Source organism: Caloenas nicobarica, chromosome 3 (assembly GCF_036013445.1).
Source record: "Caloenas nicobarica isolate bCalNic1 chromosome 3, bCalNic1.hap1, whole genome shotgun sequence".
NCBI classification, from domain to species: domain Eukaryota; kingdom Metazoa; phylum Chordata; class Aves; order Columbiformes; family Columbidae; genus Caloenas; species Caloenas nicobarica.
In genome coordinates, this window is record NC_088247.1 from 105,189,291 (window position 1) to 105,203,357 (window position 14,067).

A 14,067-nucleotide genomic window follows, 5' to 3' on the forward strand; every position below is an offset into this window, starting at 1 on the left:
GTCATACCACTCTGCTGCATTTCTGCCAGCTGTGGCTGAACACTCTTCTTGTCTAATAATTTCGTCTCGCATTGCTCTCTCTTTCCCTCACACTGCTTTCAGATTATCTTTCTAATAAGTTTCTGAGAATTAGTTTTCCCATCAAGGAAGAAAAAGAAAAGGAAAGTTCTTGGCAACATTTTGTACCCAGAGACCTGTTTGTCTCCTGTTACTCCTGAACTTTCATCCCATTCTACTGCGAAGAAACAGGGACCCTCCATACAAGCAAGAATCACAGAATGTTAGGGATTGGAAGGAACCTCAAAAGATCATCTAGTCCAATTCCCCTGCTGGAGCAGGAACACCCAGATGAGGTTACACAGGGAGGCGTCCAGGCGGGTTTTGAATGTCTCCAGAGAAGGAGACCTCACAACTTCCTTGGGCAGCCTGTTCCAGTGCTCTGTCACCCTCACTGAGAAGAAGTTTCTTCTCAAATTTAAGTGGAACCTCTTGTGTTCCAGTTTGCAACCACTGCCCCTCGTCTTACTGTTGGTTGTCAGTGAGAAGAGCCTGGCTCCATCCTCGTGACACTCACCCTTTACATATTTATAAACATGAATGAGGTCACCCCTCAGTCTCCTCCAAGCTAAAGAGCCCCAGCTCCCTCAGCCTTTCCTCATAAGGGAGATGCTCCACTCCCTTCATCATCTTTGTGGCCCTGCGCTGGACTCTCTCCAGCAGTTCCCTGTCCTTCTTGAACTGAGGGGCCCAGCACTGGACACAATATTCCAGATGAGGTCTCACCAGGGCAGAGTAGAGGGGAAGGAGAACCTCTCTCGACCTACTAACCACCCCCCTTCTAATACACCCCAGGATGCCATTGGCCTTCCTGGCCACAAGGGCACAGTGCTGGCTCATGGTCATCCTGCTGTCCACCAGGACCCCCAGGTCCCTTTCCCCTGCACTGCACTTGAGCAGGTCGTTCCCCAACTTATACTGGAACCTAGGGTTGTTCCTGCCCAGATGCAAGACTCTACACTTGCCCTTGTTATATTTCATTAAATTTTTCCCTGCCCAACTCTCCAGCCTGTCCAGATCTCGCTGGATGGCAGCACAGCCTTCTGGCGTGTCAGCCACTCCTCCCAGCTTGGTGTCATCAGCAAACTTGCTGACAGTGCACTCTAGTCCCTCACCCAAGTCATTGATGAATATATTGAACCCATGAGGGACTCCACTAGATACAGACCTCCAACTAGACTCTGTCCCATTGACCACAACTCTCTGGCTTCTTTCCTTCAGTTACCACATTACCCCATATACATTCATTGGTCACATCTACACCCAGATCTCTTTATTCTTTGTTCTTATATCCATCCAACAAGCCTAACCTCTTTTGCTCCAATGTGGTCCCACATTACTTTGTTAAAAACAGAGTGAGACTTTAATGCCCCTATTGCTTCTCTTCTGCCCTGTATTGTTAGCTATGTCTGCTTCTGGTCTGAAATAAGAGTTATTCTACTGATGGCTGTTCTTTTCATCTGAAAAAGGGGGGTTTGGTGACAGTGTGTGCAGAGAACCTGTGACAGATTTTGTAGGTGTGTGTATTCGGTATGGTTGCCTTTAGTAACACTTTTTGAATCTCTGCCTTTATTATTGGCTATTAAGTAACTTCCTCTGTGGCAATTCTGTCCCTGTAACTGAGTTTGGTTAAGATGCTTGTATTTCTCCAAATAATCTCATTCCACCTAAGTGTATCTTTTATCTCAAATAGTAAGTATTCCTTTGCGAAGTGAGCTAACAATGCATCATTTGTAACAGAGAAGTTAATGGGAACCTGAATGTAATAAGGGTTAGTGACCTGAAACTTCTCCATTCTGTAAGTACGTCGATCTCAAGCAGGTTCAGCTGTAATTATTTTAGATAGATAGAGAAATCAGTTCCATCAGAGGCGAAACATTACAAGATATGAAATGGGATTTGTACGTATAGGCATGCTGTGATCGTGTCACTGTATGGAGGATTGAGTACAGAGGAGATTAACATTCAATCTTGGTTAATAATCCCTATCTTTATGATAAAAAGAAAAAAAAAATAGCGATTATGAGCTTTTCTAAAATAATGGCATGAAGACAGCTGCCTGAGTCTGGCTAATGGAAACATGAACTGTCTGTATGAGCCAGGGACAATATTTAGGTGGAACTTGGAATTGTTACTGAAGGGAGGGAGCTGCAGATTTTGCACCAAGTCAGCTTTCTGAGGTCTTTGATTCAAGAAGAATGTTTTTTATTTCCTTCCAAACAGAAGAGGACATAATATACCGAACAGCTAACATTTCTGTGCAATGAAGACTTAACGATAGGTGACATAAGCAAACCAGGTTGTCCTCATGGAGATTATACCAACATAGCCACAGAAGTATTTTCATATTTTTAGCTCTATATTTCCCTCTTTAGATAAGCCCCAGATATTTTGAGAGGGAGCCAGTCTTCTGTTAGGATCAAGGAAAAAAAAAAAAAGAAGTGAGCAAAAAGAACCAACTGAACAGAAAGTCCTGGATGATGTGATGAAGTTCAAATGCTGACCACACTGAAATAAAACCCAATATTTAAAGATCCTGAGGAATGGAGAAGATTACAACCCAAAAGCTCTGATATTATCCTGTTTCTGTCAGATTTAACTGAGTTGGAATATGCTTGGTCCTACCTTTCACAGAACTGCTCATCTAGACTCAGATTTCACAGGTTGGGCCAAAGAAACAAACCAAAAAGCTTACTTGTTATGCCTTTGGTGCCATTTCTGATCTGTGACTGAAATATTTAATTGGTAGTCACCTTTGAGTGGGTTTTGAATTTATGTAAAACTTGTATCCTTCAGACAGCCTAGCTGAGATTCCCCAAGGGAGACATTTGGATTGGGTTTTTTTGTCCACCTGGTACAGCAATTCCCATCTGCCTCAAAGAGATTTGAAAAAAAAACCCAGGCCTTTGTATGACTTGCATTCAAAGCTCAGCTGACACTCATCTCTGCGGGGTGTAACTTGCACTTCCCAATTGTCTTACATCTAAGGAACATTTTTTTCTAGCTGTAGTCCTGGGGTCAAGTAGGACAAAAGAAGAGACAGATAAGAAGTAATTTCTACCAGTCCTCACATAACATTTTTTTTTCTAATATCCAAGCCATTAAGGACTTTTGCCATATTTTTGTTCCTATGAAGAAATCTAGCTTAGAAACACAGATTTATCTGATGAGTAGTTGGATTCCATGCGAGGAAATTGCTGGGATTTATTAAGCAACAAAGTCACAACAAACTTGCCAGGACTAATCTTGCTGCTCCTGTGTAATTTCCTTCAGGAACACCCTTTCATGGCCATCCACCACAGCATCTGTGTTCGCAGTGAGTGTGTCTGTTCAGTGCTGTGGACCAGTAGCTGTGCTGTACAGGTGCCGGTTGAAGTACTGGATGTGCAGTCATCGTACCCCACTTTGATCTGTGCAAAAATATCAGTGAGATGTTGTCACCTCCACTGTTATAGAGTCCCTGTAATAGCATACACTTCTGGTGTGTCCATATCAGCTTTCACCAAAGTCAAAGGAAGTTGTTTCATTCATTTCACAGATCAGACAGAAAGAAAATGAAAAAAAAAAAAAAAAAGGGAGGGGGCAGAGGAACGAGATTGTGAGGGCTTTTTCCATTTCACTGATGTGTGACATTTCCATCTTCAGTTTTGATTAAGTTTCCTTTAATTAGCCCATTAAGCTAAAACCACCAAAGCTAATGATTGAAATGTTGGTTAACTGATGATCTTGTTTCAATGGAACTTGAAAGACATCATATTTCTAAATTAATAGTGGCATTAAACTGGAGAAGAGAAAAAGATGAACTATTTGTTGCAGAAGTACTGGTCTCAAGAGAAGATTTGTACTGAAACTTCATTCATGTTAGAAAAAAAAATCAGATTAATAGACAACCAGAGCAGCATTGATGGTCCTAACAGTGTTTGACATTCACATGATTTTTCTCTTTTGGAGGCATTTCTGTCTTTTTTTTTTCATCCCCGGTGAACTTCAGAAAACTTCTGAAGTGTTCTGGTCCCAGCGCTCCTGCAGGTGAGATCAGCACGGCTGTGTCTTAACTTGGATGAACTGCGAATAAAAAATGCAACCTATTGTGTTCTTATATGGGCACGTTAGATGGCACTCCCTTCAATGACAGAAATACTGGTTTATATCATGCCTTTCTGTTCTTAGGGGCTGAACATTTGATAATTCTTGTACGAACAACCCTTCGTTGTCTGAAAAGGCACGACATGCACAGCGCATCAAAGGATAACACTCCGGGGCATGAAGCTTAGGTTCTGCCGAGGAAACTGCCTAGAGCTATTTTCAGATGTATTTAGTTGCCAGGTACAAAGAAAGGTATATAGTAGTCTTTGCAGAAGTATCTGTCTCTTCTTTTGCGCAACCTGAGATAAAGACTGCAGAAGTGGAGGGTAGACACATCTAGGAACTGCTTATTTGTCTTTTTCATTAATTTCCCAGCCTCAGCTTAGCACCTTACAAACATAAGTACTCATCAAATGTCCACATCTCCAAGTGGCATTTAGTGTACGCCCCCAGGAAACAGGCTGAAGATGAAATGCATCAGAGACTCAGTTCTAGTGGTCCCTTCCATGCAGCACCAACGTTCACTGTGTGCGGGGCACTGATTTGCAGACACGGCCAACTGAAAGACATGTAGGTGAATCCATTTCCACCTTACCTCTTCCTGGGGGTTTCAGCAACACACAACAGAGAGGGAGAAGCTTCTGCTGAGCTACAGCCTGTAGTTTACAGCCCAAGGTAGGTCCTGGTTCTCCATCACATACCAGACTGTGACCTGTGGTGGTTCAGGACCTGTTTCAGGTACAGTTCAGTCATCGCTGCTGCTGCCACAGTAACTTAGAGGGAGAAGTAGATCAGAGCCCCCTTTGTCTGTCCAACAGCTGTTATTTAAGACTCACATGGCATGTCTGGAACTGAACAGCTTATGTTTCTGCTAGAGCTTGTAATTCCATTTGAAGTGTTGTGGGATGTCAGCCATGGAGCAAACGGAGTGGGGAGGCAGGAAGGAAATAAGTACTTTGAAGACAGTTTAACATCCAAGGATTTTATGTTCCTTCCAGTTCTCCTCCTAGACATACCCACAATGGGTTTCAGGTATACCAGCTGAGAACTGTGGGGCTTCTGGCAACATCAGACTGTACTTGCACTTTGTATGGACTGGAAAGTCAAAAAATACACTTTTGTGATTTCCGGATTTGTTTGGATGGAGATGCTACCTTTTGAGCTAATAATGACAAATCATTTAGCAAGGAAAATTATGTCTTGCTCTTTGGAGTTTCATTTAATGCTAGGGATACTCTTCCTTCACTATATCCACTGTTCTTTGTGTCAGTCACCTGCTTTTTCATAGCAGTTGCTCATGTCTTTAGAACATATAAGTCCATTTTAGAAAAGTCTCTCCATATGTCCAGTGCATATCTCCAAGAAGCAAGAAATTTCAGTATTGAAGCATTATTGTTTTACTTTACCAGAAATAAAGAAGGAGGAACGTAGTTACTATATCAACTCTTTTCTGTTGTGAACGGACAGTGCTGCGTTCTATAAACCCTTTTCCACCCTCCAGGGACTGCTAGGATCTTTTTCTGTTTGAAGTTTTTGCTTTGGTTGGGTCAGCTTTTCTCACCGTGTCCCCGTCTGTAGCTTAACAAGAACATCAGCTGCAGAAGAAGACAACACTTCAATCTAGGTATCCTCGAAAGGCACAGATATCCCTGGGGTCTGTTTTAGCTTATGCCAAACCTCACTGTCCTCACTGGTGGTGAAAGCTGCACTGTATTTCAGAACAACATGGAAGATTATAGTGTTTGTTGACAGAGTCAGGTGGCTGAAGTAGTCAAAACCCTCATTCAAAACACAGGAACATCCTGTCCCGAAGTAAATGTACATATAAGCAGAGAAGATTGACTTGAGTTTTGTTTGGGGGTATTGGTTTGCTGGCAAAGGAGAGGTAGCTTTTAAAGAGTAGGAGACAACAAGACTCATGGAAGAATACTGGTAGCAGACAAAAAGCTAAAAGAAAATATTTTAGACCCATTACTATGCATAAAGGAGTAGAGTCCGTGAGAAGAAAAAAATTCTGCTGGTGTTTAGATTCTTGCTGCAGTGAAGGTACAGGATTTCTACAGCCTTTCTAAATAAATAAGACTGCTCCTCACAAATTCCTTTTTCTGTCACCAGTTTCTGGTCCAAACTGGAACACCTGCAAGAATTCGCATTCATGGCTCATATGTAGAAGAGCAGGAACCATCAGCCACAGATCCACATTAAAGTGACCCATGAATGGCTTGACTTCTGGTGGTGTAAAACACCAAGATACAACAGAGAATGAGGTTTAAGTAATATTTCTTATTCTCTGCATCTTGTTCTACACCATATGATAGTTTCATGTTTTTATAGTCTCAATGCAACCTCTCAGCATCTTATCTTGTTTCTAGGCCACGGTTGGCCGCTTTTAGAAATTGTTCTCTTTCCTAAGCAGAGTATTACAATTTTATGTGGTAGATAGGAATTGGGAGAACATGAACTTGCTAAGCTAAGAGAAAATCTAAATCCATGAGTGCACTAAATTAATGTGTAGTCAATATACTATCAGATTAGAAGTGTTTGATTGTGGGTTATTTTTGTTCTTCCTGTTGACTTGTTATATCACTGAGGGTGAATTTACAGAGATCTTTCTTCTGGCCGTGTAGGAGCGGCAGAACTTCCTGGCAAAAGCCAGCTGAGAGTGTGGAAGTGATTTAAGGCAAATCTGCTCAGCTTCTGCGAGAAGATAATGAGTTCTGCTCCTCCTATGGACTACCTGGTGTCAGGTCCTTTCTTTTGTGGCTACAAGGACTGTCAGCCTTTGCTGACAGTAGATGGTGGATCCACACCAAATACTTTCTCAATTGGTTTCAGCCTTTTATTTCCAGTTCCTTTTAGAAACTACAAATGATTTCATGAGCCCCAGTCTAGTTATTTTTATTAACACTTTAGGGTGTAAATCACTTGTGAAAATAAAATCACTTAGATGTCTGGTTTTTGGTGGTTTGAGGGGTTTTTTTTGTGCCAGAAGCTAAGGGACTTTATTTTCTGTCCTGACGCCCACACACATACTTACACTTGCTTCAGGCTATATGCCTCTGGAGGGAAGAGGGGCTGTATTCTTTTTTCTGTCTACCTATATTCATGTACAGCTCCCCTCCTCAGATCATCTTGCTTGTTAGGGGTGAGGATACTTTCTCTGACAATTTAATATTTTTATATATGAAAAGAAAAACTTTTTGCTCCATTCTAAAACAGCTTTAATTGTGAAAAGGTGTGAGTTTCATCTCTTTTAACAGAGTTTAATCCCTGTTCTTCCAATCTGTGCAGGTTTTGGTTTCAGATCATCGCTTCATGGGAAGAAGGATCTGATGCCGTTATTGCTTTTGACAATGTCTCCCTTAGTCTGGACTGTTATTTAACAAGTAAGTTTTCCTTTTATCTGCAAGTGACTTGTCTTTTATTTGCCATGTAATTGAAATTTTGAAAGGGGCTGAAACTGTGGGGAGGGATTTGGCATTGTTATCTTCAAAAGAGTCTTGAAATGTAAAGGCATGTTTCAAAAATAACTGTGCTTAGTTGGAGGAGGCCATTCAGATGCAGACCTGATTTGTGGAGCCGACCAGTGAATGGGTTCTGAGCTTGGCAGTAAATGGGTTGTAAGACATACGGTGTGGGAGAGTCAGCTTCCAGCTGAGACAGTAGCATCACCTCTCCACCCAGGCTGATGCAGAAGCCAATCTGTGATTATAGAGTTCCACATGACCAGGTCTGCTGTGTGACAGTTATCAAAATGAATGACAGTTGGACTCTGGCTGGGGGAAGACTGGCATCCTGTGATTGACACTAACTTTCCAATAACATTGGGCACAATACTCCGGTTAAATTAGAACAAGCTTATTTTCTTTGGACTGACATGCATTTAAGTCTGAATCAGAAACTAGGATCTTCACTCTCTCCTACTCTTGGGAAAAATTTGGATTCTGATCCGGTTTTCGTGACTGACTGGCCTCTAGAATATGCCCAGTCTGTACCTCAGCTGCCAGATTTCACCCCATTTAGATTTTTATTGAACATTTGTGTCTGGCTCATCTTTCACAGTCTCATGCATAGTGAATTGGCTAATTTGTAAATGTGTTCAACGATCTGTCGGTCTGTACCTCAGACCAACAACTTACATGAGGATTGGAGGATTGCTGCTCTGAACACAGGAAACTTCTACGTTGGGTTGAGCAGTAGAACTTGCCTTCTTTCATCTCCTAGGCTTGAAGCTACAACCTCTGTTCAGATTGAAAACATCTAAGCCACTTCCTCGTCCAACAGCAGTCAGAATATTTTATCTGCTTTGTGTTATGTTAATTTGCACTGGCTGGGTCTGCGAGTCTTTCCATTTACACAGTGATACCCCTTGGTTTCTGTACATGAGTACAATGTACCTCAGGTTCCAGCATTGTAAAGCGGTCTTGAGATTAGGCTGTAATTAAAAAAAAAATTGCACATACTTTTTTACTGGCTAAAAGAAACTTTCTGACAGTTGCTAAAGATTGTGTTCTGTATTTCTGCTTTGTGTCTTCATTCACTTGCTATTTTTCACACCACTCATTCCTGTTTATTTTTCTTTTGTCACAGTTCCCATAACAGCAATGGAAAGACAATCTGCCCTTTCCTTTTAATAGTGTTATATCCTGTGGCTGCAGGCTCTTGTTCTCAGCAGAGAAGCCTCCAGCCCTTAATTTAGCTTCAGTTTTGGATTACATACTGACTCAGCCACCCTCAGTGATAAACCAGTCTGTGACTTCTTTTCTTCTAGTTAGTGGAGAGAAGACACCTCGAGGTACCACTCCAGACTCAAGCAATTTGCTCACCAGCAGAGGTGGCCAGAAGAAGTTTGGATGGGAACAAAAGCTTCTGGGAAATCTCCAACTCAACACTGCCCCCATTTCTGGTCCAGCAGGTAACTGTATGGTCTGAGAAGTATTTTCAGAGAGCAGAGATTTGCAGCTAGTGCAGATTTCAGTTAGATGTGGCTAAATGCAATATGATTCTTTTTTTTTTTTTAACCAAAGCCTTTGTTCAGAGCTTTTTCCAAGTCCCTTACAAACATAACAAAACAAGCTCTAGAAAGCAATTACCTTTAGCTGTTAACTGTACTTTGGATTTTGATAGCAAGCTGGTGAAAGAAAGAACCAGAGGGAGCCTCTTCTTCAAGTGAAAAGTGCTTTTAAACTGCAAGAAAGGTTTGTTTGGTGTTGTGGTCATTTAAAAATAGGCAGGAATCAAAGTGAAATGTCCAAATTGACTGAGTCCAGCATGTGATAACCTGAACACCCATCTCTAGTTAATATAGGCTTGGTTTGAAATAACACGGCTTTGCTTTTTCAGTGATATTTTCATTGCCCATTTGAAAGACTACAGCATTGGACTTTGTTTTAAAACATGATTTTTAATTAGGTAGAAATGTCAGTCATATATGATCAGTGTTATTTCATTCTTCCTTGTTCCCCAAGCTCCCCTTCCCAGCTTAACTGTAGTGACGTGGGCCCAATAGATGCAAGATTTCCATTCCCTCCCTTTCAGATCACTGTTTCCCAAATGTTTGTCTCTTCCCTCTCCCATGCTTGCCACACATTCAAAATATCTGTTTTGGGCTCTACGTTTCTATTTAAATGTGCTTCCTTTCCTTCCCTCTTCCTTGCCAGCTTTCCTTCCTGGTTTGAATCAGGTGGCCACAACATCCAGCCTACCTGGGGGAGCAGGGCTGACCATGGAAATGAGGGGTGACTGCACAAGAGACAAGCACTTGCTATAACTGCCACCCTCAGCACTGTGTGCAACTGTTTTCTTCTCACTTAGGGCTAGGTGGTTACCTGCCAATTTGAAATACCAGCCCTCTTAAGGTAGAGCTGTGGTTGGTATATGCCTCCATAAGCCCAGGGGGTTGTTCCTGCTGCCTCCCTCTCTCCCACTCCTCCGTCTTAGAAAGACTTCTTTGAGTCAGTTCTATTCGAGTTCATGCTTCACTTTGCTACCTGCAGCGTGCTGTTGAAGTGCATGAACTAGCGGCATAAGCTCTGATAGCAACAGCAGTCTGGTCAGCATGGTCAAAAGCTCCACACAGTTTTCAAAGCCTGCCTGAAAAGCTGGCCGTATTAGCCCACTGCATGCTGCTGCAGCAGGGTAGCTGCTGGTACCTGAATTCTCTTGTGAAGTGAGCTCTGACAGTGGAGGCCAAGAGTTGCCATCAAGTGGAGTTTATTGATATTTTATATACCGAGCATCATACAGCAGGAAAAGTGCAGGAGCACTGACAGGAGTCTTGGAAGAATGAGACAGAGGGAATGAGCCCATATGAGGGGATGCTGGGCTGGGTGGGCCTGTACTTTAGCTATGGAGGTTGTGTCTAGCTCTGTTTCAGATGTCGTGTATGAGCTTGGGCTGGTCACAAAGGTATAATTTCCAAAAAGACCCCTATGTCCTCTTTGCAGATCCTTTGCAGTCTTCCCTTCGGTATCTGTGTCTCCCTTCCCTGCCTGTAAGTGGAACCCCCTTATAAGTGCTTCCAGTATTGCTCTTGGGTCGGTGATTTTATGGCAGGATCCATACACAGGTGTAGATTATAGACTTCTGACTCACTTCCCATAGCAACATCAGTGCTTAGGTGGTGATGTAGTTCCCCGAGGCAGCTGTACATTTCCTTTCAGGGTACCTACTGGTTTAGAAACACAAAAGGTTAGGTCAGGTTCTGATTAGAGAAGGGCATGAAGTTTGGATGCAAAGTTAATGTAAAGTGGCTGTGTGGGTGTTAGGCTAGAAATAGGCTGTAGGTTTCTTTGAGAATTTTGGTACTTCCTGCTTTTCACTACACCTCAAATAATGGAACATCTTCTAGCTTTTCTGCTCCCTGTCCTATCTGAGGAATGCAATTTAAAGAAAAGCTTGGATAGTAGAAATAATGGGAATCAGATTGCATGGGAATAGAAGATCACTGAGGTATTTCGAGCAATTCAAATAATTTGTTATGACCTTGGGGTGAAAATTCAAGGCAATTCCTATGGTATCTAAGACAACTTGTCTAATTTCTGGGCTTGGCCCTTGGTCCTGTTCACGTTCTGTCTAAAATTGTCTCCAGCCTTTGAGGTTTGAAATCACTCCTACAGTAATTTTCTACTCTTTGTGCCCTCACTGCAGACAGAGCAGAAATCAGAGAAACTAAGCTGCAGCTTCTTGCAGTGAAAAGTCATTGCATTTCTGAGGGTCTCCACAGCACCGAATCACCTTTCTCCTTTGTGTTGCTGAGTCCCTGCTCTCAGTAAACACTGCAGATGTTTGTTTGTTTGGTCCGTGGGCCATGCATTTTACCCAGCTTTAATCTTGTTTCTTTATGCATCCTGTAATGCATTTGAGAAACTTCAGGCTGCGTCTGTCAAGGCCTTTGCTTTGATCACCACATATTTACCTTGGTGGAAGTGAACCAACAGCATCAGCGCCACCCTGAAGTCCCAAAGACTGCATTGACCAATATGAGCTCATCCAAAAGTAATTACAGCTAATGTGATCTTTGGCTTGCGTGATGGATCGTAGGCTATAATATTTCCTTCTTAAGAAATCATATTAAAACAAAGAACTTTGTTCCTATAGCTGAGGAGACAACAGGATAACAAAATGCCCTCCCCAAGTCCCCAAGCCAGCTCAGCCTACACAGCAGGAAGCACAATCTGAAAGACAGGTACCACTTTGTTTACGTGACAGTAAATCCAAAGAAGCTCCATTACTTCCAAGGGCATGGGCCTCGATTTGCTCCTTCGTAACCGAGAACAACCTCATACATGCAGCTGCTGGTTTTGCTTGGAAATGCGTTTGCAGCAAAAGCAATAGTCATCACCACCAGCCTCTCTGTCCACTCTGTTCTTAGGCCCTGTACCCAGTGAATTATTTCTTTAACCTTGCCAATGCTTACCATGGCTGGGTGTGCCTCTGGGAAATGTACACTGAAGGTTCAAAAGACATAACGCAGCCACGCTGTGAAAGAGCCTAAAGTTCCAGAAATCTATTAACCACTGTCATGTGTGACACATGAGATGATGAATGCTCTGTGTAGAGAAAAAGACCCAAAATTGCTACAACTAATGTGGTGGTGTTACTCTGTCAAGTTTCTTGATGATGACCAGAACTAACACAGAAAAATTCCTGTAGGTTTCAAGTCACACAGTTACTTGCAGTGCAAGGTGGCCGTTAGATAGATGATCACCAAGCAATGCAAATGCTTTCCTTTTCAACTAATTAATGACGTGCTGTTGCTGACATGCCAGCTTCTTGCTCAACGGCTGCAGGTGAAATTTGATTCAGAAAGAAGCCTGCAAAAAACTTGTAAGAAAACCTGTGTATACCAGAAGATTGAAACAACTTCATGTGGAACTAGGATTTTTTACTGAAATGGTTAAATCTGTGCAGTGTTTATTTTAATGTAAACCAAACTTACTTTGGCTTTGTTCTTTGAATTTATTAGGTGTTAGCGTAAGTAAAACTGAAAGCTGCTCAAACCATGGCATTTCTCTACAGGGAGTTTAACTACCAATTAAAAAGCCAATTTATATCAAACTAATGCAATTTCCTTTTATAGACAAGGCCAGAATATGGGAAATTCAGGCAAATAAAGATATAGTGAGCAATAATGAGGAATTCTAGGTAAACAAATTACTATCATGGAAACTGGAGGAGACAAAATAGGATTCTCAGTAGGCAAAAGGAGATAACAAGACACAGAGCAATCAAGCTTTAATTAAACATTTCTGGTGCTTGTGAATAGGCTGCAAATGGTATGAGGATAGCCTCTCTTTCGATGTTTCAGCTCCTCATCTGTCCCACTGACAACTTACTCGTGTCAGGGCACATAGAACAAAAATGATGTGTCGTGAAATGTACAAAAATATTAACCTTTTTTCCCCCTCAAGTTTTGCGTTATTTTGTCTCATCTGATCTGCGTATCCATCAGCCATTGTGTGACCATGGTTTCTTGCATGGAAACTGTCATCAAATCATTTTCTCATCCAGACTGGCTTGCTGTTTTTCTTCAGCTCCAGTCTCTTCTTCCTTGCAACACTTAGTTGTTGCACAGTTTTGTCTTTTGCATCAGGGAGAGTCCTCTTATGAGTACTTACATAGCTGTTTCTCGGAAGAACTCTGAGTCACATTAGTTAATCAGATGAAGGAGCCGAAAGGAACAGCGGAGTGAGTATTAAGTAAAAGTAAATTACATTTAGTTGCTCTTTGTGTGCAGTTATACTAACTGAACTGTTGGCATAATGCAATAACGGTATCTGCAGAATTGTATTTTTGTATTAAGCATCAATTAACACAGTGAATAACAGTTCACTGCCCTTCCCCCAACAAAAGTAGCATCCTGAACAGTAACAGAAAATGTTCAGAGACGGATGGTGAGATCTCAGATTATGTAGACAAGAATTTATTTCTTGCAGTGTTTACACTTGCTTTCTCTATACAACTGAAAATCACAAAGGTGCATTACTGAAATCACCATGCAACCAGATCCTAACATATCAAAGTTGAATTGGCATAAATGCTCTCCAGAGTTATTCATACAACTGAAGTAAACAGGACCTAAATTGGGACCTAAATTTTAAAGCTGTCCATTCTTAAGAATAGCAGTTTAAATTGTGCAGAAACTGCTGTAAATCTCAGGAAAGGTTTTGAAATAATTTTGCCACCTCCGCCCAGCTTGGTCTTTATTATCCAACACACATTTCTAGTCTTTGTAATTGTGAACACACAAATTCCAAAAAGTTAGTAGCATGTCTCACTTTATGGAAGACTCCTGCTATCTCTTTAAGCGAAACATAAAAGGTGAAAGAAATTAGTTTTCTTCATGCTGCTATGGTAGTTTCTCGTCCCATAAGGTACCAAGAAACAAGAAATTCTCATTGCTGTTCAAAGTCAGCAATGCCC

General features: G+C 41.7%; 1 protein-coding gene across 2 annotated transcripts in view; it reads left to right on the plus strand.

Moving 5' to 3' along the window:
• ALK (ALK receptor tyrosine kinase) overlaps positions 1–14,067 on the plus strand; it is an 83,250-nt gene that overhangs the window by 24,995 nt on the left and 44,188 nt on the right. For both annotated transcript variants that reach the window (XM_065630536.1, XM_065630537.1), the window contains exons 3-4: positions 7,435–7,529; positions 8,915–9,058. In XM_065630536.1, the coding sequence (XP_065486608.1) occupies positions 7,435–7,529; positions 8,915–9,058 (239 nt within the window). The remainder of the gene's footprint in view (positions 1–7,434; positions 7,530–8,914; positions 9,059–14,067) is intronic.